This window comes from Anthonomus grandis, chromosome 7, assembly GCF_022605725.1.
Source record: "Anthonomus grandis grandis chromosome 7, icAntGran1.3, whole genome shotgun sequence".
In the NCBI taxonomy this organism is placed as follows: domain Eukaryota; kingdom Metazoa; phylum Arthropoda; class Insecta; order Coleoptera; family Curculionidae; genus Anthonomus; species Anthonomus grandis.
In genome coordinates, this window is record NC_065552.1 from 15,197,879 (window position 1) to 15,224,437 (window position 26,559).

The 26,559-nt window shown below is 31.3% G+C and overlaps 1 protein-coding gene across 4 annotated transcripts in view; it reads right to left on the reverse strand.

Annotated features, from left to right (window-relative positions):
* Positions 1-26,559, reverse strand: part of LOC126738159 (kinesin-like protein CG14535) — an 871,125-nt gene that overhangs the window by 20,976 nt on the left and 823,590 nt on the right. For all 4 annotated transcript variants that reach the window (XM_050443347.1, XM_050443348.1, XM_050443349.1 and 1 more), the window contains one exon: positions 17,677-17,874. In XM_050443347.1, coding sequence (XP_050299304.1) covers positions 17,677-17,874 — 198 coding nt within the window. The remainder of the gene's footprint in view (positions 1-17,676; positions 17,875-26,559) is intronic.

Below are 26,559 nucleotides of genomic sequence, written 5' to 3' on the forward strand. Positions count from 1 at the left end.
CTCGTGACGCTGTCATCAGAAAGACTACAACGCCACCAGGAATTTTATATTGATTTAAATCAAGCCCATAAATATACACACCAACAGATATCCGATTTCTCGTACCTGAACCTATCACACCACTCACAAAAATCTATCGCGAACGCTCATAAAAATCAGTTCCAAACATGGCGTGATAAAACATCCTATTCCGTAGGACTTTGAAGTATTCCTTGGCAATGCTGCAAGACTACAGCGCCTTCATGTCAATCAATAAGACCGAATCACGTGATCCGACTTACTCGGTCATAGTTGATCTGACACCCAAGCGAACAGATTAATCAAGCGCTGAATATCAAAAAACAAAACGTCAAGATGACTAAATGAAATCAAAATACTGGCCAACAAAAAGAAATCGACTCCGTCGAGATCAAGCCCTACGAAGGAAAAGTGGCAAGGGGTAAGTAAACAGTCGCAATAAAATTATATGAGTCACCATCACGGTCCGAACAAGTTGATCACCAATATCCGAATTCGCTCCAAAATTCCTCCAGGCTTTTCTCCTTCTATAAGTTCTGTATGGGGCTCCTGAGAATGCGAGTGCTCTTTTAGAAAACTAGTAGCATATCGCGATCAATGGACAACAGATAACCAGTGACAAAATATGAAGAACCGGTATACAGAGTGGTCCCAAACTGAAAGCATCAAACAGCAGATCGAATACGTCACAGAGTGTAAGGTCAGGTAGGGCCTGTAAGGAACAAGTCCTGGGAATGAATAGTCTCGGCATATATAAATACTTATATATCATACATTGCCACTATAATAGCCTTTTAAAGAAAACTTATTAATAAGGTACCATATTTATTACAATTAATAAATATTTATAAGAAAAGTTCTCTGGCCTCACTTAGCATGTTCTTAAAACAGAATTGACCCGTGATAGAATCGTAGTTTTACTTGAAAAATACTACTCTCAAAGGTTTGTGGCTAGTAGAGTTGGGGTTTGGCAAAGTGATGGCAAGCACTTGTTATCTCCAGAATAATTCTTTTTCTTATAAACCGAGAAGCGGTAGAGGGCATTTCAAAAACACAACCGTTATACTTATTTAACCATCCAAAAAAACTCAACGATGGCAATACCAGCACATCAAAGAGATATGCATTATGCTTTGGGAACTAAAGTATTGGTCTCTACATTGTACTACCCTTTGCAATAGAAAATGCTATGTTCTGAGCTGGTATTATGTTTAATATTCGCACAGAAGTAATTCATATTCAAGGCCCAATGACTAGGGACAGATACACGAAGTCAGACTTTGAGGAGGAGATATTGGTGGAGGTTTTCATTTTTGTGGATAATAACGTCCAACCTGAATGATCGAGAGTAGTAAATAAGTATCTGGGAGCGGAAGGCTTCAATCGGTTGGATTCGCCTGCACTGCCGTCAGAGATGTATGGGACAAAACATGCTTGGGACATGCTTTCAGGGCAGTGGCAGCACGCAAAACTCACCTAGAACTATTTAAGAACTTTTTCATGCCTCACAATATGCCACAACAGCTTATCTTTAATCTCATAGCCAGTGTGGGGACAGGCGTCTTCAAGCTCGCGTAAATCTTAGAGGTCGAAATACACATCAGGTAATAAAAAGTTTTTCACTACCTTTATTAAGAAAAACTATCAACTTATTAATTTTAATTTGTATTAACAATTAATTAAATTAATTAATAAATATTCTGATCTGTTTTTGTCGATAGAAAAATGCTTTCGGAATTTTAGGGTGATGCAAACATTCATGAATCTATGTGTAGCTCTAGACAGTAGTGCTGCATAGAAGGGTGATGGTAGGGAGAAATAACCAGCGAATAGGAATTCTAAAGAGTGGCCAGTCCTGGAGTGAAAATTAATCTTGCTTCAAAAGGTGTTGTATTAGTCGATTTGGGGCATCTGGTAGGGCTTGAGCGGAAAGGGCTTTCCATGGCGCATGATTCATGAAGGTCGCAAGATAAATTTCTTTAAAATTCTTTCTTTCTTCCCTTTATAAATTCCTCAAAAGGAACCAGAGTCTTTTTTGGCTAACGGTGTTTCGGATGATGTATTGAAGAACCATCGGGATGCGATAATGCGGAGACTATAATTATAGCCTCATTTTAGAGAGGTAGGTGCGTCTTGCTAGGATTTGCGGTCAATCTCCACTTATCCATCCAGCCGGCAGAGGATATTAAGATTAAATTGCAATTGACAAATCATTTTGCTATCTTTGGTAATTAATATACGGATCACCAAAATAACCTACCCCGTATAGTTGTGGCCTAGTGCTTATAAATTATGCAAGACATTATAATATTTAATAACTAAACATTTTATAGGACTTAAGGTACTACGGTAAAATTTTATCACTAAGTGAGTTTCGAGCCATTTAATTATCTTCAGCTATCAAAGAGTATTACGTACCTAATAAATATTTAAATTTTATAATTAGGTCTTCTAAATTCTCATTTACTTTAAACCTATCGCAAACAGTTCATAAATTAGTTATAATATGCAAACCATACTTAAAATCTTAGATATCCTCTTAAGGTAATGTAGGAAACCTTAAAATATGCTTGAAATTAATAAATTTAACTTAAGCTAAGATATTTAGCTTCAGTTTATTTATTCATAAGGTTTCGATAACTTAAAAACCAATTAAGAATTTGTGTAATTTATTAAACAAATTCAATAATAATATAAATAAATGATCAATACTAATATTTTTCATATTAGATCTCCTATTTAAAATAATACATTACTTTTTTTATGTAGATGTGTCAAGATATAATGCATGCTCGGTTTTCTAACTCCCATTGTAAAGTCTCGTTGCCTTCAGAGATCCAAAGTTACATAAGGATTAGTTTAAATTAATTTAGGCAATTATCCAAATATTATAGCGTGCTTTGTTTCATCCAGACGACTTTAGGCAGTTTCCCTCAAGTACTAGAAATTCATTAAATTCATTGCTGTTTCCCCTTAACGTTATGTCGAGATCATAAAGGTATCAAAAGGGTTATACCAAAAGACTGTTTGTTTCTGACTTCTGCATAGAAATTAGTGAGAAAATGAGACATGGAAAATTTAGAAGTATTATGTAAATAATTAAAAAATGGTTTAAAATTGTTTTTCTTTAATTACTTAATAAGGAATTACTTAAGAAGCAAATTAGATTAAAATTTATTAAGCAACTAATAAAGGAGGTCACTTTTAAGAAATACTTAAAGGCAAGTTAAATTGACTAAAGAGTTAATGTGGGGTATAAAGTTTGACAGTAAAGTAGGTACGCACTTAGTAAAGAAAATTTTTTAGCTATTCAACTCTCCGTGCTTTCATTCTTTGAAATACGAAAAATATTATTAGCTAACTGGTTGTTATTAGGCACGTACAAGGTTGTAAGTTATAGTTATGGGACTTTCCAGTTAAGACCTAGAGTTCATTATTAATTAATCCCAATAGATGTTTACATTTTTCTTAAAAACTATTTTAAAGAATCTATTGCCAATTTTAACTAAAATATTTCATTATGACATCTTAACAATGTTACATTGAGGCAATCATTTATACCGTACTTTAATATAGCACAGGTATAAATTAAGGTTTCATGATATTTGTAATAAATAGAAAATCTTGCCTTTCTAAAGAAAGTGCTTATAATAGTTCATAGCTTATTGTTAAACTGCCCAAAAAAAACTTTAATAAAATTTTAAACCATGCTTAAGCGATTTAGTATTTAATTAAAAAATCAACTGCAATCTAATAAAAGTAACCGGAAAAGTAACGATTCTGGCAAATTAAAAAATAATTAATTTGCCCTAACGCCGAAACGAGGTTATTTTAAGACGGGCAAAAAGAAAATTTTGTGGCAGAAAAAAGGGGAATTGTTTAATAAACTTTTTTTCTTAGCAGATTGGGGAGTTGGTGCCGATACGAGTCATGGCGTTTTTATAAAAGTGGCCGGAGGTATCGGTCGGAGTTGCTTTGGCAAATTTGGAAGTTGAAAGATAATATATTATGGGAGTTTTTGCAAAAGCCAGGAATAATCTTTCACTTTAACGGGCAAATTCTTAAATAAATTAGTAAGTTTTTTATTTAATTAATTTATAATTTGCTATTATTTGAACGAAGTAATTTATTATCTGTTTTAAAAACTTAGTGTACTGATTTTTGAAACAATAATAACCAGAGCAATACGATAGATAAGATCCATGTTCAAAACGCATGCGCATTGGATTTTAGTTTTATACTCTTCGGGAAGGTAGCTGTAGTAAATCGACTTCCAGTAGTCTACCTGTGGTAGAATTAAGAATTCCATTACTTAAGAGGTATTTATTATAGCTGGGAAAACATATATCAAAAAATAGAGGCTCTTCAATTTGAAGTAGACAGGGCACAGTTTGTCAAAACATGCTGCCGAAAATTCATCATCCATTATAAGGCCCAGATTTCTAAAATATTCAATACAAAGGATAAATACTACTTTTATATGAATGGTTGTAAAATTAAACTTAATGAACTTAGTCCTGACAGCCTCGGATTCAAGTATAAATTTTTTTGGCGCTTACCAACAAACAATGCTCAAAACTGGTCTTTTCAGAAAAATATTGACATCATCGATTCCCCCGCAAGAATCTTTAGGATAAAATGATGATAATAGCTAAGTGTCATCAGCATATAGATGTGCTGAGCATTGACCAATCTGAGATGATAAATCGGCAGTAAGAAGGGTAAAAAATATGAGACCCAGAATGGACTCCTGAGGTTCTCTATGTTGAAGATATTGAATATGAGACGTAGTCCCAATAAGATCCACAACCTGCCTTCTATGGTTTAAATATGTTAAGAACCACCCAAAAGCTTGATCAGAAAATTAAAAAAAGTGCAGCTTAGCAATACAAAACAAATATAACATGGTTAACAAGATCAAACGCCTTACTATAACCTACAAATACAAGATAGTAGATCCTTTATAGATATGCAGTTAGTAATTCTAGTAAGTGATGTTGCTGTACTATGAGCTATAAATCCAGATCTATCATAACGAAAACCAGTCATTCAAGCATTTTCCCAAGGATCCTCAAGAGGCTAATTGGACGTAATTCATCCAGATTACTGATATACAGATCGTGTTTTCGTTCGTTACTTATAGGAAACGGCATAGAGGCGAAATTTTGCAACGTCGCGCATGTTTGAGTGCCTGCGACAGAGCACCGCCCCGGCCGACCCGAGGACGGGATTAGTAAACATCTGACTTTCGTGGGAGTTGCGTCGTTTGGCGACAAAATGTCCCAAAATATTACGCGAAAATCCAGGAATTTTTAAAATATTTATTCTAATGCGGACTTTACAGACATGACAATGTGTAAAACCCGCATAGAATTGTAATCTTAAAATGTTTAATATGCTGTGTTTTGCATAATGAAAATTAAAGTGTTATTCTAATAAAAAATAAAATATCAACTCTGATAAAAGTATAATAAAAAAATCAGAAATAAAACTCTAATAAACAAATTTAACAACATATCATTTTTTAAATGAAAGGCCCAATAAACCGCCTTCTTTCGCTAAACAAAAACTTAACTTATTGTAAAAGCTATTTTGCACCTCCAAAAGAGTTTCAGTTAAAATGGAATTGGCACCTTCGACAATTTTATTTCGCAACTCCTCTAAATTTGTTGGCCTACTAAATTTATGCTTATAAATGGTCTGCTTAAGGTAACTTCACAGATAAAAGTCATTTGGAGACAAATCTGGAGATCTAGGAGGCCATTTAATGTCGCCAGTCCCACTAATAAGGCGGCTAGGAAAAGTATTTGTTAAAAATTCTTTTACCCTAGCTGCGTTATGAGCAGGACAACCATCTTGCTGAAAATAAACCGATCTCAGGTCTACATCAGGTAGGATTTGAATGGCAGGAAGAATTTGGTTTTGCAGCAACTCAAAGTACTTTTGGGCGTTTAAAGTGCCATCAATAAAAAATGGCCCTATAACATTGTCGCCCAAAATACCTGCCCAAACATTCAATTTCTGAGGATACTGGGTACAAAACTGAAAACTTCCGTGCTCGTTTTCCTGAAACCAATAAACAATGGAAGGATTGTGTTTGCCATGTAATGGGAAAGAAGATTTATCAGAAAACAAAATATTTTTTAAAAAATATTCGTTTTCATTTGCCTTTTCCATCATGGTTTTACAAAATTCCATTCTTTGCCTTTGGTCTTCAGGAAATATTTCCTGAGTTTTTGAATACTTGAAACATTTGTACCCATATTTTTTCCAGATACGAGCAACAGTTTAATAGTGAGCAATTAAACTGTGGCCGTGTCGAATCAAGTTCTAGTGTACTGCAAACCATTTCTTCTCGCCGTTCTATATCCTGGACCACTTCAACAGGTGGTTCTTGACGTTTTGTATGACATTTTTTACAACCTTGAAGACAAAAAGATGTCTTAAAATTTGTAACCATATTTAAAACCGTTTTTGCACAAGGAATCGGTCTATTCTCAAATGTCACTGATCTCTACATTGTACTGCCGAATTGCCTCCATAAAACCATTAAACCTCCATAAAACCAATCAATTAGTTGAACTCGTTCGGAAGGAGTATAAAGAGCCATAGTGAAAAAAACACGAAAATAACGCTCAAAAATTATTAACGCAAAGTGAGGTCTGCTGACTCCCGGTTCAAAAAATAAAAACGAAAAATTCCGCCGCCTGCAAGCGGTGTTGCCATTATTTTGGGTAATACGTAGCTCACGATAACACGATCTGTATGTAGTAGTAGTAATAGTAGGGGTGGGGAAGCTAGAGCTCGGCAAGTGGCCCTAAACAATCCCTTTTCGCCAACCACAGAATCACCCACTCATACGCATCCACTCCCAAGGCTTGAACGTTTTCCCAGTCTAGATCTTTAAGATCTTCCCATTGGAGTATTGTTGCTCCACAAGTTTTCCTCCTCAAGCAACTTGACCTATCGCAGACACCTAGTATGTGGTTTGAGGTTTTCCCCTCGGTACAGCAATTCGGACAGATTGGGCTTTCTCTTATACCAAAAAGGTGTAAATGCCTATTTGGGTAATTATGCCTTTGTCTTTGATACCTTGTCGGGTCTTTGCTAGCAGTCGCTTTGCTTTAGAGTCATCAAAATCTACCTGGGAAATCTGTTTTTACTGACAGCGAGACACGGTTAGGGGCCTAGAAAAGGGCTAATTGCCCTCGACACCCTAGTGTCCTGGGACACTCAGTCCAATGTGTGCTGCAAGTCTTTCTTGCAGCACACATGCGTCTCTGCACTCCTGGTCTAGCGCTGAGCTGGGTTTCTGGATTGCCTTGAGAGAAGCTTGACTATCAGAGTAGATGCACATCCCCCGTTACCTTCCAATGCTTCCTGTTTGTTTGCTACTTCAAGTCTAAAAAATTGTGGTATCATTCCGTAGCCGAAATGATTTCCCTGTGTTTGTTTCCATCCTGTACAGTCCGGCTCTGGTCGAATCGGTGGTTTTTATTCATGACACATCTGTGTACTATGCCTGGAAATCATTTGGCTCTTTAATTTGGTTAGTCGACAATTCTTTCTGCTGTAGTGCATTTATATGTCAGAATTGGTATATTCTTACACAGTCTGAGAGTAATAGTGATTGTCTAACTAACTAAGTATTGCGCCACTCTCCGCTATCCTTTACCTTTTTATGCGCCGCCATTGCCTCTCTCTCAATCCAGACTGAGAGCTTCGTTAGCTCAAGAAGAATATTTAGGGGCGCCGCAGTTGTTGTTCTCATGGCTCCAGTATTTCCCAAACAGACTAGTCTTCGCAATATAGTCAGTTTTTGGGCGTTGTTGACCTTCAACGCCGCGAGCTACCATACCATTGATCCTTATGAGACCCTTATTAAGTATAAAGCCACTGGAAAAAAAAATGGGGTTTTAGACCCCTAACTGATATATGTAGTGTTGGCAATGGATTTGCTAAAGCAGTTTTCCATATAATAGGATACTCACCGTTCTGTAAATTTCTTTTCATAAAGCCTTCCTCTTTTCTCATAGCCTTCGGAAAATTGCTGAATGATGCTTTTAAAAGTATCTAAACTGACTATAATGCGGTCTCAGTATCTATTAGAGTGTCTTATGTTCTTTTCAGCGCCTATTCTGGTGCTGTAAGCCACCGTCTTAAGATTACCTTATAAATAAATGTAGACTATTTATATCTGAAGATCTATGTGGTCGCGATTGTATTTCTCTCTGTAATTATTATATTGGTAAATAAAATGCTCATATTTGATTTAAATAGGCTAGTACTCGACCATACATAAACCACATAGGGTATCGGGTTACCATAATCACAGCCTCTAGCAAATTTGGAAAAGTCTTTTTATGAAATAAGTATTTCCGTTTAATATACCTGGTTAAAAAATAAAATCAACCAAATTATAACTAACAATTCCAACCCATACGTCTACATTTGCAATAACATTTTGCAATCAAATTGAGGAATTTCGGCAATCATTTAAAATTCTTCGCGCAATATTGTGAGTCCATTTAAAGCAGTTGCTTGGTTTTAAAAATCCCCTGTCTAACTCCATTACCGTCAGCGAGTCCGTCCGAGTATTCTTTTTAAAATTTAAGCAAAGTAAAAAGCCATGCCTAACAATATCTGCATAAACTGCTTAACTTAAATTATTTTATAACTGATATTATTTTCTTTACAATAATATTCGAAGCCTCCTTCACAATTTTAGAGAAGTCAATTGCTCATTAATTAACTGATTTTTAAAAAATATAAATCCGTTCAATAGATGAAAAAACTCAAGAGGAAAACTTTATTAAAAAGAGAATCTGATTGTTGAATAAAATATTTTGCCTAAAAAGATGATAGCATACGTAATACCTTCCAAAGCTCAAAAGGTAAGAGGCTAAGGACATAAGTTAACACTTTTCTTCTCACAATTATATAAAAATTACTATCTTAAAATAAAATATCCTGTACACCCTTAGTAAATAGATAATATTCTGTTATGATAAATGAATTAATGGAACACATTATGTATATTACAATAATTTTTTTTCTAATTGAAATTTGTATAATAATTTAAAATTTTTGAGTCGGCACTCAAAAACTCTTCGAAAGTTTCAGCGTACGACGCGGCAGCCGATAAAACACATCTGTGCTGTTATGAAAAGAGGGTCGAAAATATGTAATACACCTTGTAACACACCGATAAGACGTATTTTTTGGAAAATACGATGAGAAACTTGAATTAGATAGTGGCGCCCGCTTTCCCGAACTTTACCAAGAAATATTTAATTTAATTTTAAGACTCGGTCTCGAGATCGCTTTGATTGATCGGTGAAATGACTCCCTTATTATTAAATATAAATCATGGAAATTTATGAACGATGCTTTAAATCATAGCAAGAAGTTTTTGGAAGTTCAAAATTATATAAAGTTAATTTAGGAGGTTTTGACTTATTTAGGTCTGAAATAAACAATTGTTAAAAAAATGCCATGTTACTACTGCGATTGATAGATTCATTTACAATTTAATAGTATAAAGTAAGTAAATTAACAAATCTATATCAATGTAAAGTAGTAGGGTTTTTACAAATTTTAGCTAATATTAAGAATCAATGACAATACAAAGGAATCCTGTAGAAACAACAGTTAAAGAGTTAATTAAAGTAAAAAAAAAATTAAAGCTGGCAAGTCGAGATCTTCGAAATTAATATAAATTCATTCTTACTTAGTATCACGTAGAACGTAAATATTAACTGACATAACAAATACATATAACTAACACCTTGTATAGGCCACATAGCTAAGCAGTTGCAGTATTAAAAACTGGAACCAAAATCTACCTTAAAAAAATACTATAGAAGCACATTAATACCTAAGCATTTATTATTAAGCTCTTTACAGTATTGGTTAAAATATTAAATAACTATAAATAGAAAATTATTGATAATTATAGATAACATAAATAGTAAAATATAGAAATATAGAAATATATAGAAATTTGTTAAGATACCAGGCTTATTAGAAAACTCATATTTTTAGTTTTGGAATTTTCGGTTATACCAAAAGCATTATTTCCTTAATATTTAAATTTTTAGATTGTACATGAAAACCAAAGCACATTTTATATATTATTATCTAATTTATATACTTTTTAAGATATCTTAAATTTTAAGAAAAAAATTGTTTTCAGGTCGTTAAAAAATCTTAATTCTTTTCCATTTTCATTACCAATTTTTGCTCTGATTACTTAAAGCAAATTATCGACTTAAGTAACAGCTGAATAATATTTAACAAATTTTACAGGACAATTAAGCAAAAAATGTAGGTACATATTTTTAATTTTAAATATTATAAGATATTATCGCGCTTAGGATTAAAACTTAAATTAATTAGATTTGTTTAGGGTTATATATTTCGATAAATGGTAGTTTTTCAAATATTTGACAGCTTATGTTCAAATTTTAAATCTTTGGTTTATTTCTGCGTTTAAGTTATTTACCTTTTTCGGTATCGGCATACTAAAATGACAAAAATAATATATGGAAAGTATTACAAGTATGTATATATATCGCAAAGCCAAATTCTAGTATCTTACCACTTAAGAACACATCGAACAATAAATATGTTTTAAAAATCGATCATTTAATAACTTAATCACATCCTTTACCGAAGTCATATATGCTGCCTGTAGCACTTTTGCAAAATCGCATTTTTCAGCCATCACTTGGCCCTAAAGTGCACACTACTATACAATTAAACCGTAATTTATCAGAGCGCATAAAAGAAGTAAGCTAGGCAGATTAATTAAAAAATATTACAATTCTTGCACGACATATTTCAATTATTTTTAAATATAGGAAGCTATATTAAATAAATATTATGCAAATAAAGTTCATAGAACTAGCAGTTTTTGTTAGTTCTTTTGAAAAATAATTAAATTAATAATGATGTTTCAAAAAAAAAAGGATCATTTAAAAAAATAAATTATGATATAAACTCATGTTGTCGCACTTATGCAATAGTGTATGTCAAGCAGGGCGTGGATGAGGTAATTTAGGGCATTCTTAGATATGTCATCACAGAAACTTTAAAGACAATCACGTACTATTTTTTATACCCGTGCTTCAGTTCGGAGCTATAAGCTACCCGCTATAATATGATATTGGCCAACTTGGAATGTATATATATTATTTAGCTCTTGAATACATGGTATAGCTTGAATGTATAAAATACTTTACCGGGTGGTGCGTCGCCGAGCGGAACATAGGAAATCCCATGTAAATTTTAAGGGGGTCAATTATTGGCTTCCCTGTACATTTTACAGAAAAAATGTAAGATAACTTTTTGAAGAGACCAATCTGGCAAATCCTCGTGCAAAGTTTCAAAAAAATTTAATAAGCGAATCTTGAATTATTCAATTAAATGTAATTGCAAAATTACCAAATTTTCGGATCAGGTAAAACCAGACACCAGCCACCAGCAAACAATTTGTTATAAGGCTTTGTCAAATCTGACGTACAGCCGAATACAAGAAATGTTTTTTTTTCGTTTTATCAATCTCACAACCATACATACAAAGTAAGTCACGTTAAAATTACTTTTTTATCTAAACTTTCATTTAATATAACGATGACGTTAAACAACAGACGTTAGACAATAACAATAATTATTATTGATTATTAAAAAAATTATTTTATCATACTTAGAATTTAATTGAACCAATAGCAGTATCTGAAATATTTTCAATTTATTTTCCCATCAAGAAAAATAAAATAAAATACAATAACTTTTTTAAAAATAATAGAGAATTACATAAAAACATCAACTAATCAAATGTTTAAACAACCCCCATTAACAGCCAGAATGTAATAAAGAAATTTTATTACATTCTAACGAAATAGCGTTTTGTAACTGGTTTAATGCTCAAATTTTACACTTTTAAAAATGACACTTTTTAAATGACCCCATAAAAAGAAGTCATTCGGTGAAAGATCAGGTGACCTGGCTGACCAAAACATCCGGTACCGTGGACCAATAATATTGCCGTTAAAAGCAGTTTCCAAGCACTCTCTAACCATACGGGCATTATGGGCCGGGCAACCATCCATTTGGTACCAGATCATTTGATCTTCCTGAACAACTTCTTCCAAGGCGAGTCCAATTTGATTTTGAAATAAGTCCAAATAGGTTTCAGATGTTTGGTAGTCCATAAAAAAGGGTCCAATGATATGGTGTCCGATAATTCCCGGGAATACATTTGTTTTTTGGGGATATTGTGTCCGAGTATGAACAAAGCGATGTTCATTTTCTTGGCTCCAATACCGGCAATTCTGAACATTTGGTTCATTGTTGAAGGTAAATGTACATTCATCGGTAAAACAAATATTTCTTAAAAAATTCCTATCATTATTTGCTCTTTCCATCATTTCAAAACAAAATACCATTCTTCGCTCTTTATCTCTTTCCTGCAGCTCTTGATGTTTTTCGAATTTATACAAATATAATATTTGTTTTTTTAACGTGCGCAATACCGTTGTATGATGTTTATTTACCTCTTGCCCAAGAACCCCCGTACTAACCATCTTGTTTTCCTCCACACTCAGTAGAATATTAAGCTCTCTGTTCTCTCCTTCTTCGCCTCTATTTTCGATATCCTGAGTTGAACATTTAAAATTATTTATTACGGTACCTTTGGCCTTGAACTTATTGATAATATGTTTAATAGTTGAAATGGACGGAATGGGCTTGGTGGGGAAATAAACTGAAAACATTTCACATATACTGCTCTAAAACTGTTTCCCGCATAATGCCACTTAATTATGACTATTTTTTTGTCGACTGAATAATTCATACTTGTTTTCAAATATCGACTATCACTGATTTATTGACACTTTTCCTCATGTCAGTGACAATATTCATTTTACTGGTGCCCGTTTGGTTTTACCTGAACCGAAAGTTTGCTAATTTTGCAATTACATTTAATTGAATAATTTAAGATTCGCTTATTAAAATTTTTTGAAAATTTGTATAAGGGTTTACCAGATTGGTCTCTTCAAAAAGTTATCTTACATTTTTTCTATAAAATGTACAGGGAAGCCAATAATTGACTCCCTTAAAATTTATATGGGTTTTCCTATGTTCCGCTCGGCGACGCACCACCCGGTACCTATATGCACTGAAGCTGTAGTCTTTTTATTAATGTATTATCAGGTATTTAGCTCTCTACTGGTTAGGGCTAAAGTAGATATGAGAACTTTAGAACTAGCTTCTCTGATTTATGAAATATAACACGCATTGTGAATAATACGAACACATACAACACCTGAAGTTTTTGCTAAACGGTTTTAGACCATACTATGAAGCTGGCAGAATGATCACTGTAACTGCTACTACGGGTAGCAAGCCAACAGTTGCGTAAGGAAATTTTATATTAAAAATTATAATTAGAATCCCAATACCTTAATATGAGTTAAATATTTGAATCTGATAGAACTTGAAATTAACTTTTAACTCCAAACTAGTCAGGCGGTATGTCAGGTTTAAGTTTGCATTCAATGTAGACAATCACATTAATATTTGATAATTTTAAAACAGATGTTTGAATTAAACTATTTAATTTAACATATTTTTATTGTCACGTGATATTATTACTTTATATTTAATAAGAAATTTTGTAAATAAAAAACCTCACTGGTAGCATTCTTTTAAAAAGGATCTTAACCTATTAAGGCTTCTTTCCTGTCTATTTATATATTTAATATTTATAAATGTCTTAAATATTACTTTTATTACATTGTGACGGATACGTTTCACAATAATTTTAGCGCTCTACTGCACGGAGCAGAGACCCTCCTAATTTCTTGAGGGATTTTATTGTATTTCCAATCACTGGTTTGCCCAAGGGTTCGCCTTACTTTGGGAAATAAATCAAGCACCTTTTGGTTTAACACAACTTTATTAAACCCGATTAATTCATAAAATGGTCCAAAATATAGTCTACAAAACTATACGTTGTACAAATCACTACTAATAACATCTAAAAGCTTAGTTGAAACATACCGGGGAAGTACCGCCGCGAGCTATTATAAATAGCACATAAAAGATACCGATCGGCTATTGCGCGCCAAAATCGGGAGCAAAGTTCAAGACGGAGACCGACCGTGCGAAGGGCGACCGCGATATACTTTTTACTTGGTCGATCGACGACTTCATACCACAGAACACAAATATATAGAGAAGTGGTGGTTGCATACAAACTGAAAGAAATTCTTCTGACAAATCAGCTAGCGGCCTCTCGCTTGGCAGCGGAAACTGTTGTTTCCTAACAACTAACTTGACAGTTTGACTTGTCTAATTGGACCAATCGAAATGGTAGAAAGGCGTGGCCAAATTGAGGCGGGAAATCACATTTTATTTAATCTGACAATCTTATCATTTAATCGTAATATCTAAAGCAAACGCCTAATCAAAAAGGTTACTCACAGAGAAAAGAGCCTTTTTGTTTAGGTGTTAACATCAGATATTGATCTGAACAAAAATAAAACTTCAGCTTTATTTTACATATCTAAATAGGTTAATTTACTGCAATAATCTACGAGAGTGTACTAACAATAGTGTACGACATATCACCAATTGGACAAATGGAAATAAAACAATGTTTTTTTTGCTTTAATACATTTATTATTTAATTTTCCTGGAAAAAAAAATTACTTAAAATGATATGTATAATATTCAATAATTCATTATAACAGATATAAACATTATATAAACTAGAATTAATCTAAAAATGTTTAAAATTATTTTGTTAGCACTGAACTACCCTAATTTTATATAGCTTAGAAAAGGTTGTCAACATTTTTGTGCTATTTTCTCATAATACATCTAAAGGCATTCCTATTAGGTTAATAATATCCTCATTTTATTAACACATAGAGTCAATAGAGGATGAATCATTCTTATTTAATATGTACTTGTATCTGTTTCCTAAAGAAAATGTAAACAGATTTTAAAATTATTTAAATTATAATCTAAATATTAATTTTTAAAATTAATTAAAAATTCTATAACAGAGTATTATCGAAAGAAACAATATATCCATCGACAAAACAAAATAAACTCTTTCAAAATGAAAACAACTTTTTAGTATAAACATATCACTTACATAGAATATATTTGTTGGTCTTTTATAATACTAACAACATATCTTGGAACTATAATATTACTAAAAACTTAATTCAAGGATAGATGTTTACATAAAATAAAAAGAAACTCTTAAAAAAACAAGTTGTAAGAAAAACATTAATTCTGATCCATTCCGGGTGCTCAGGTCTCTTAGCCGCTATACCTATGTCTTGTCTCAGTGAACACAGGAAGTGGTATGATACGAGCAGGAAATAAAATAAAAAAATAGACAGTGCAAACCTTATAAATCAATTTACTAAATGATTCATGTAAGAAAAAGACAGAATAAATGTATAAATAAATATGTATTGTAATGTAAAGCCAGCGGTATCAGCATTATTAAAATTTGTGGAGAACTGATCAGAAGAAATTCTATAGCTCAAAGTCTTAATAATATTTACATTGCATATCCCTCTGCATGTTTTTCTTGTATTATGAACTGAAGGAAATTTAAAAAATCTTTTATTACTGTTTCTCAGAAACATTTAAAATATACATACTCTTACATCAAGGTCAGGAAAATTTCAATCAACTTTTAATTGGTGAATAGAAAATGAGAGGCCAGACATTTTGTAATATGTATTTATAATAATCAAGTTAAAAATTAAATACTTGAAAAGTGAAACTTCTTCATTGAAATCAACTGAATTTGATTTTATTAAAGACTAAAGATTGACAATACAAAAACATAATAGTAATAAATAAAATTAGATTTTCTTACCAGAAACCTGGAATTGCTTGCCGCAAATTAATTAAAATACTACTCCCAATATTGAAAGAGAACTTTTTAGAAAAAAAGTAATAAATTTAAAATAACATCCTTAAAACAAATAGCAAACTGAACCCACGCTGGCATTCATTGAAATGAAAAACAAAACAAACTCAAATGGTATGACAATGACAAATGATGTTCTATCAGTCAATGTCAACAACTGTCTGTCAGCTTCCTGTCAATTTTGCCAAGCAAGATGGCCGATATACGATTCCGATTTTCACCATACAAGTTTCATCCATGTGCTTCATACTGCATACTCATTGATTGATTTGGGATGGACGGCGACGCGCGTTATTAATACGTCACAGTTACATTACTTAAGTCTAAAGTTAGATGGCGTCACTATAATTGTTTTTAAGCCTTTTTCTATTATTGTCCTTATTACTAAAGTTGTGCTGGCCACAACATACATATAAGTACAATTAATATTCTCATTTTGAAGCCATTTAAAATAGGTAAGATAGAGCTTTAGAACTTATAGCTTTTAAATTTTATAAATTTAGGCAATTTTGCATACTCTCAGTATAGAATTTAACAGTTGAAAAAAAATCATATACATTAAAGTGGAAATAATACATCAAAATTTAGCTGTGTAAAATACATAGTTGAATTTAGCAAGGCAAAATTTAATTTTTTTATTTGGGCTAGAAATGCGACTTATTTAGCGTCGATACCTCGAAAACAATTAAAAATAGAAATTTAATATCCTTTAGGGTTGACGATAAAACTTAAAATAAAAAGCGCGATTTATTTCTCGTCTACTTAATCCTCCGATAAACTATATTTTTTGTAATAAACTATAAAAATATATCTAAAACATTCAAATCAGAAGATCTTACAGGACCATTATTGCCAATCCACCTATCACCAAACCTTTCTATAAGATAATTGAAAGAATAATAATTTGAAACTTGTCGTGTATAGTGTGGGGAGTACCATCATGATGAAACCAAACTTAGTAATTTTCTAAAGTAAGTTTTTTTTTAATTTCTTCATTCATTTATTCTATCTCCATATTCACTTTTAGGCTTTTTAAAAGAGCCAAACATATCAAGATTTTTATTTAAAGTCTTAAATAACGTATGGTGCGGTAGTTGTTGTCGCTCCGGATACATTTTTTTGGCGTTTTAATGGCATTTCTATCGTATTTATAATAATAAATTTTTAATCATATTTCACTTTTCTTCATTCATGAAAACCATAATTGGTAAAATTGTTAGTAAAATACGTGTCACTTGGTACTAGAAACATAATATAATAAATATGACAGTTTAAATATTGCCTTGTCAATTTATCACAGGCCTCCTGCGGCAAATTTAGTTTTTTCCAGAAATGCGGGTTTTTACACAAAATAAATATTATTTGTGATACATCATTAAAAAGGTAATTTTGCAGAAAATTTTAAAATGTGAAAATCCAGTATGGTGTTCAGAAAAAAAAAAGTTATTTTTTCATACATTTTTAACTATTCGTAATTTGTTTAAAAGCTTAAAACTTCTTGCCCCTATCTTACTATCTTCGTATCTCTTATAGATTCCGAGTTCTGTATATATTTTTTTAACTTACAACCCTCAACTTTAATAGCATGCTGCAAACAAGCCATTTAATACTATCATTATTCATTTTTAGTTGTATATGTTTATTATAGAGTAAGAGAAATAATAAACGTTATTATTCTGTAAAATATAAAGACTTACCATTTGAATATCCTGCTAAAAGGTCTCGAATTTGATTGGTTGGTCCGTTTATCTCCACCGCGCTAACACGCACAGAGAACCTGGCTCCAGTTTTCTGTTTCTGCTCATTAATTCCCTTAAATAACCAAGAGATGGCACAAGGGACAATGCCAAGAGTATTAGAATTTTCTGGCGTACCCAACATTGTATAGGATTTCCCTTGAAAAAAAAACAACAGTCTAAATTCATTCAAATACACATGATGTAATATCAATACTTTAAAATTGTAAATATAATCGCATAAATAAGTGCAAAAGTATGCATAACTTCTTTAAAGATACGACGGCCATGTTTCTGGTAAACACCAAAATAAATCTATATAAAGTGAGGCTCGAAGTTCATACGCGTGATTATAAAAATGCTCATAAATACGGTTTTAGAGGGGTTAATTGCGTTTTATCCGAAATTAGCCTATCCAGATAATTTTTACAGCCCGCTAGGGAGTCATTTTGTAAGCGAATATTCACGCCATAGGGCAAAATGATAGCGGGCAAGTTTATAAATCGTCATGTATTCTGAGTAGTAGGGATTAATATTAAGTAATTAAAAAGTTTTTATTTATGAGTTAGTTTCTCTTATATACATACATTAAGTATGATCCTTCTACACATTTTAGTGAGTAAGTTATTCATGTTAAAGGGATTTTTATAAATTTTTTCACTATACCTTTTAGCAAAAAGAAACAAAACTTTTTTTCTTTTTAAGTAAATTTATATTTTATGCTAAGAAAGTTAATTAACGAAAAAGTAAGGTACTTCACTAAATTCCAATCTCTTTTCCCTAAAATGTAGGCAATTTTTTTATAGAAAATTTTTTGCAGACGTAAAGCCATAAAACTTATTAACCTTCTGTAAAACTTAGATTAATAATTAGAATATACAACGTCTTGAAATTATTTTCTTTGGAATAATTTCAGTATTATAAATAAACAGCACAGATAGTTTGTAAAAATAAAATATTGAAAAATAAGATGGAATGAGAAAATTTAATAGGAAACCAACAAAGAAGTACCAAAAAAAATCAAGCTGAAAAAGCTATGAAAATAATTTGAATTTTTTTGTAAAAACCTAATATAAAAACTACCTAAAAAGCAATAAAGGGGATAAAATATTACTTGTTACTAGTATAATATTGTTAATGTTCTTTTGCAAATAAGTTTTGTCTGAGAGACTAAAGGTTCTGTAAGGTATAAATAACTTAATATAGAATTAAATTCTTAATCCTTAATTTATAGTGAAATGTAAATTCATTTTATTAATACGAGCATCAGTAGTAACACATTTGTATCAAGAGTATTAACTTCGCACAAAATAGGTGTAACTATAAAAATAATAAACAAAAGCACTATTCCTAAGATTATTTGAAGCAATAAGAAAATATGGCAACCACTTTATTTTGGTTTAGTTTAAACACAAGAAAAATAAACTTTAGACCGAGTATCGGAAAAGTCAAATAGAATAATAAACGTTGTAGCGTTTTATTTTTCTACTCCTTATGTTCACTAACGTTCCAATGATATTTCATTAATTTCAATAATTATATTAATAATTTCAGTCAACTTCTTTTATTCATATTTCTTTAAATTCACACTGTCAATGACACATTACTACTGTAACACATCACTCTCCTGGTTTAATTATCCATGCTTTCTGTTGACGGTTCGTCACTTTTCTGATTGGTCTTAATTAATGTTTTCTCTGATTGGCTGATTTTGACAGCTCAGGCGAGAGGTGGGATCGTTACTGGGTCCATTTTTCGAGGACTTGTTCCCGTGCTGCAGATAGGAGCGCACGTAAAAGGCCAGTTTTTTATTTCCGAAGTTTGTAAAGCAGGAAGTGGCCAATATGGTTTGTAATTTATAGTCCTTAATCTTGTTCCTTTAGGGAACCGTTTAATTCATAATTCTGGTGCAGGATGCCCAGGATTTTGATAGATAGAGAATGAAACTTAGCAAGGGTTTTGCTTTTCCTCTTTATTCATCTTCAATTGTTGATGGCTGCAGGCTTATGATTTCCCCGGGAAATTGTTGAAAGCGGTGGAGCTGGAGCCAGAGTTAGAACTAGTATTAGAGATTCCCAGTCCGGATAGCTGAGCTACAAATTGCATACATTCACAGCCTCGGTTTTAAAGGCTAGCCGTTCATTTCTTGGAGGAATATACGGGCCAGTTTATTCCATTTATTTAAATATTACTAATCATATTGTCTCACTTATTTAAATTTTTATTAATATACCTTTTATTTCAATTTAACATTACAAATATTTAATCAATGTTATAACTTAATACGTCAATTTCTTATCTATAATATTAGTTAATTTTTGTTCAGTATTTTTTAGTACCCTTTTTGGTAATTAAGTAGATATAACACGGTTAAGGCTGATATGCCTTAGGTAAAAAGGTTCATGAACTTTCCCCTGCGTACTACAAATATATACAAAAAACTTCAATAATTGCAATTTATTTTTCAAGTGCTGAAAACTACCTAGTAGCGAAATCATAATTTAAATGTTACTTTTGTCAAACTTATTTTAATCATATCAACATTATTCATATTTTATTTCATAATTAATTATTAACATTTATCAGATTAGAACATGAGGTGTGTACATATCTTTGATGTAAATATAATTTGGTTATATTGTTGAGATTTTTTTGCCTCTTTAAATTCACTTTATCCAGGGTCATTTAATTGTTAATTGAAACCTATATACCAAGTCTTTTTCTTAGTTTTCTTTCATATATAAAAAAAACTAAATGGCGCCCTCTTATTTAATACTTATAATCAAGTTTAGATTCTTTAATAGCCAGTCATAAGTGAACCTTTGAATAATCCCAAGCCTGAGCTACCGTCTGAAAACTCTTGGCAAAATAGTAACACTGTAAAGTTAACGCCACAACGTATTCGATTCCAAAAAGGCAATTTTATTAGAAAATACGTCTTTGTTCAAAGAAAAAATAAATTTGTTAAAAATGCCTACCAAACATACAAAAGTAAAATTAAATGTTGATATTACACGTCTTTTTAAAGAACACGCTCAATTTTACATTGGCATCATCGCCCAGACCAGCACAAGTCCCGGTATGAGCGTATCGACAGCTACAACCTCAATCATGTTATATGCCAATAAACTAAATACAGTATAAACTTGGCATCAAAACAAACAAACAAAACCCACTCCAATTAGTGCTAAACACGTAAATTTAGCGAAACTATACGAAAATTCACTTTCCTCCACGTCTTACGGCCTCATCCACAAACAACAACAGAAAACATGGTAAACTTAATGAAAACACACCTTTTAGAAGTAATATGGGAGATTCGTGAAATTCATGTACCTCTACGAAAGTATCAATTTATAGAGACCACTACACGGATGCTTGGATCTAAGAAGATATAGCCTGCTGTATAACACAAGAGTTGTTTCCTTAAATCAAACCTCTACATAAATGCACCAACCGAACTCAATGTAATATTCTTTCAAACTATAATGAGCTTGTAAAATAAAGTAGACTTTTATCAGATACAGTGGAAAAGTATTAGACCGACATTATTTGTTTAGCTAAGCCTTTGATGGTTTTAACCTGGCAAATTATTATTTTCATGACCTATTATGCCATGGAGGTTTTTGCATATATACCAAAAAATATCCAGAGTTCTAAGTCATGTATTGATAACTGTCTTACAAATGTAAAAATGTAATAATGTAATTTTTTTTTAATTAATGAAAATTATTGGTAAAAAAAAATAATGCCGCAAACATAGTTAAATTTAAAACAATGCCTGCTATATCTGAAAATAAATTTATAAAAGAAATGCTAAGCTTCAACTAAACTGAATAATTACTTACATACTAAGATATACATTCGCAATTAACTGATTTTAAAAAACTGTTGAGAAAAAAAACTATAATTAAAGATACTAGTCTATCAGAGACAGTCTTCAGTATTTTGTTCAATTTTCAAATAGTAATCCGCATATCGGTTGTAAAAACATTATTAAAAATCTTGGAGATCAGTTTAAATCAGTAAACCCAAAAGAACAGTAAAATAGTTTAGAAAATAAAATTATTACTGCTAATGAGAAATCAAAAGATATTTGGAAAGTAATAAATGTGAAGTAAAATGAAAAAATAAATAAATTTTTTTAAATTCAAGAACAGCAAATTACTTTAATAACTTTTTTGCGAATTTGCAATTAGATATACAAATATTAGATAAGAATAGAAGAAAGAAATATTAGCCAGACGTATCTGCTATAATTAATAGTATAGCAAACAGTAAAATATATGATATATTGGACCTAAGTAATATAATCATAAAAACAATAGAAGATGCTTTGGTACCCGCATTAACCATTTTGATGAATTCTTGTTTTGCTGTAGGTGATTTTTCTTTAAAACTTATGAATTAAAATATTTGTCCAATAATTAAAAAAGAAAATACAAATGAAAAATTTAATTATCCTTCAATATCAGTTGTTTTGGTTCAATCTTAAATATCTTAAATAAGCGAAATTTGGTAAAAGAGAAATGGCAGATATAGGAAAACACATTTCTAACTTGCGACTATTCTTTTTTAGGTAACGTGAAATATCCGAAATGCACTAAGCAGTGTGTGAGGTAAATGACTCAAAACTGCCTAAATTCCGGGAACATCAAGTTCAAACTCATAGGACGATAAGGTCGAAAATTCACATTAACGAGATTCTAAAGGAGTTCGTCAAAAATGCGCTGCCACTAGAGCGACTGACCTTGGAGCAGTATTTTCCTCAAATTGAAGGATTTTTAGTGGCTATATAAGACCAAGTCATTCCAACGAGGAATTATCTAAAACTTGTTGTAGGTGACCAAGCAATCGGATAGATATAAGTTACTGATAACGGATTGTACTTTATATCGTTGATCAGCGGATAAGTAATCCTAGGCCTAATTTAATTGTAATAGATACAGTTTTTAGGAACTACTCCTATTCATTTTTCTATCCTAAAAAACCTTAACTGAAGAACAAAATACAATAAACATATTGTTAAATAGACTAATTTAGAATACCCGATGATAATGAGAAGAGACATAAGTACAGACATTGATCATTATATGATCAACAGGATTAATTCCGAGTAAACTGCTACCTACATCATGCATTTTCTGAAAGTTTATAGAAAACTCTAATGTATTCTAGTTCCTACAAATGGCAAACATCTATCATATGTGCGCTGATTAGCTTTAGTTTAGTTCATTGCTAGGTAAGTCCCTACAGAGCTATTGATCCTTATGATCCTTGGATATTTGGGATTACGGTTTGTGCCTCCTGAATTAAAATTCAATACATATTAATATTAATAATGGGAAATGAGAGAACTATGGGTAATCCCAATTATTGCATCAATAACAGGAGTAATACCAAAGAGCCGGATCAAAACCTCAAAACTGCTCAACCTTTGGGAAAGCATCTATAAGCTAATGCAGAAGTCGCTATTATCGACATCTCGAATCGTCAGAAAGTTCATTGGAAACGCAGATAACGTCAGCTAGTTTAAAAATCATATGTAATTTTAGTTTAAGCGTATTATTTGTAAATAAAGGTAAAAAACAGTCCGATAACATGGAAAGGACTTTATCAGAGAGCTTCATCCTTTTGATATCTGGGATAAGTGAATGTTTCTCCCTCCCTAGGAGGGAGTGCGATTGCCGTTTAGCATGAAGTCTTAATATATATAAATCATAATAATGATAATAATATTAATAATAATAATAATAGAAGTTTATTTATTTAAAAAGAATTCTAGTTTCAAAATATTCTACTTAACTTCATAAAAATACAATTACCCATTTATTCAAAACATCGTAGTGAATACAATAAATAAAAAAGACTAAATACAATAAACTAAAATATCTTAAGAGCATGAAATTGTAACGCAGATAAAATTTTATATTTTTTTTGAGAATTTAGTAGTAAAACAGTTACATAATTAACAAACATTATTGTATATAAATCTACAACACACATTTTGATTTTGTTGTAAGTTGATATCTTAAAATCAAGAATACTAAAAATTAGAGACTTTGAAATTTGAAGCACTCCTAGCTAACTTAGATAAATGAATCGTAAAGCGAATATCAATCATCCTTAAAAATCAAATTCAGGTTTTTAAACCATCTACAACTTTAGTCTGATGAACCCACATACAAAACTTTAAATTACTCAAAAATATAAAGAATTTTGGGAGAAAATTGAAAATGATTTTAAACTCTTCTTTTGACTAATATATTTATTTATATTGAATAGGTCTTTGTCTAGAAGCCATGATGCTCCAACAACAATCATCAACAAAACTCTACATTCTGCTAGATCTACTTCAGAAAATAAGTCTGCCGTATAAGTAAGAAATAAAATACGACTTAACACAGAGTTCTGCCTTACAAGATGAAACTTAAACTAAAGGGTTCTAATGCAACTTTGAATTCCGAAAATAAGGCCAGAACAACTTTAAAATTTCATTAAATCCCTAGTATCTTAGTTGAGTAAGAAGTCAATGATCTAATGTCCAATTCAAACCTTTTTAAAAAATATAGCAGCCTGAGAAATATTAAAGCCTTTTAGATATTTTTATCCACAGATAATATCATATTAAAGATGACATATCTCAAAACAGAGGTGCCTTCAATTCTATGTCCTTTATTAAAGCTTTACTGTAAATTTAATTTTATTCTAATAGAAAAACAATATGAACGTATCTCTGGTCGAACATTTTTTTTTAACATCTAAACTCCACAATTTTTAAGCAATAAACTTTAATTTGTAGTGGTTTGCAGCCATCTTAAATCCGTTAAGATATTTATTATATATTATATCATTGTTAAAAAGTTTAAGTTATTTCCTTTCAAAGTTAACATTTTAATTAATTTTCACAAAAAAAGCTACCCACTATGAACCAATTTAGTTATTCATTGTTAATATCTAGATAAAAAAATTATTAAAACTCCTTTGCAATTTCAGGAGATCCCGGCATTATATTGAATAATTAACAGTGGGCGCGGACTATGAATATATTGCTGACAAACGACATATGCTGCGTTCTCGATTTTGATTTGTGGATATTGACTAGACCCTACCGTCATTTTGCACACATTATTTTTGCAGAATTTTGTGTTCGAATAAGCAAAAAAATTGCTATATTATAACAATAATATACTTAATTACACATTTTTATTAATATTTCCTAAAATAAATGAAGGGAAAAAGCTTAGTTTTGGTATGAATACTCATTAGATCTTGCACAAATATGTTTTCTTTTATGATATTATACTACTAGATAGAAGTATATACTAATAACTAGAAGGATGACACCAATGACACCTAAGTCGCCTATGAAAGAAACGATTTAAATTTTCTTTTTCCCAATATATGTAACCTACTTCAGACTTCTTCATCATTTTCCGCAAAAAGAGAGTTTTTAGTTTTAATATTAATTAAAAAAACGCACTGAAACCACTCAAAACATCCTTTTAAAGTAATACTGTAATTACTGTACGTGTACGAAAAAAGCACTAGAATCTAGGGACAGAAAATTCTACTTTGATTTCGGCATAATTCGGCAATTTTCAGCAGCGTTCGTGGCTATCGTTTTGATGCAAGCCTAGCGGTGTTGCCAGATTTAATTTTCTTGGTGGTTTGGTTTCGTCTTCAGTTATTGGCGATTGGCGGCTAAGACGTATTTTTGAGGTTGGTAAAAAGTGAAAATTCCAAGTCATATTTTATTAACAAAACTCTTTGTTCTTGTTTAAGGTTCGTTAATTAATTAATAACCTGCGTTAATTAATATTTTTTGATCGTAATTAGTGAATACTTAAATAACATTAAAAAAGTTTCTACCTAGTGACTTCTGACTATATATGAATATGGACAAAACATTAATTTGTGGTGATTGCAAGAAAACTTTTTCAACTCGTTCTAACTTATTTGCTCATGTGAAGATATTTCATCCAGGTTAGTTTATCAAAATATGGAGAAGATCAAAACGGAGTAAATACTCGTTAATGAAGTAAATTTTAATCCCCAAGAAGCTTCTTGTTTTTATAAACTTTTTTAGTTATTATTTTAGCTTTTTAGACATTGTTATTGTTAATAATTTTAAAATACAAAATATAAATTTATATATTAGTTGAAAATTATAAAATAAAACAACATTTTTGTTAGTTTTAGACAAACTTGAAACTATCAAGCCCAAGAAAACATATATGTACGAATGTGTTACATGCGGAAAGAATTTTAATCATATACACAATTTAAAATATCACCAGTCCAAAGTGAACATCCTGCAATAATAAGTAACATTGGCGAAGCAAAAACAAGAAAAACTTATCGTTGTGCATTGTGTTTACATACTGCTGCAAAATTAGAATTAATTGATCATTATCAATCATCCCAGGACATCAAAATCGAGAAGAAGCTACTAGAATTTAACACTATTCAGGAATTTGAGTTATGGAAAATGGATATCGAAAAATATACGAAATCATCATATGTCAAAGAACATGGTACTTATAAAAGTAAATCTTTTACTAGAACTACATTTGTGTGTCACAGATCTGGGTGCTATAAGAGCAAAGGAAAGGGTGAAAGACACTTAAAACTCCAGGGGACTAATAAAATAAATATTTTTGTCCCGCTGCAATAAAATTAACTCAGACACAGGACAAATGTAAAATAGAATTTTTAGAAACACACCTTGGCCATGAACATGACTTAGGGAATTTATTTCTTTCCAAATTGGATAAAGAAACAATAGCAGCTAAACTTGCAGCAAAAATACCAATGACTGCTATCTTAGATGAAGTAAGAGAC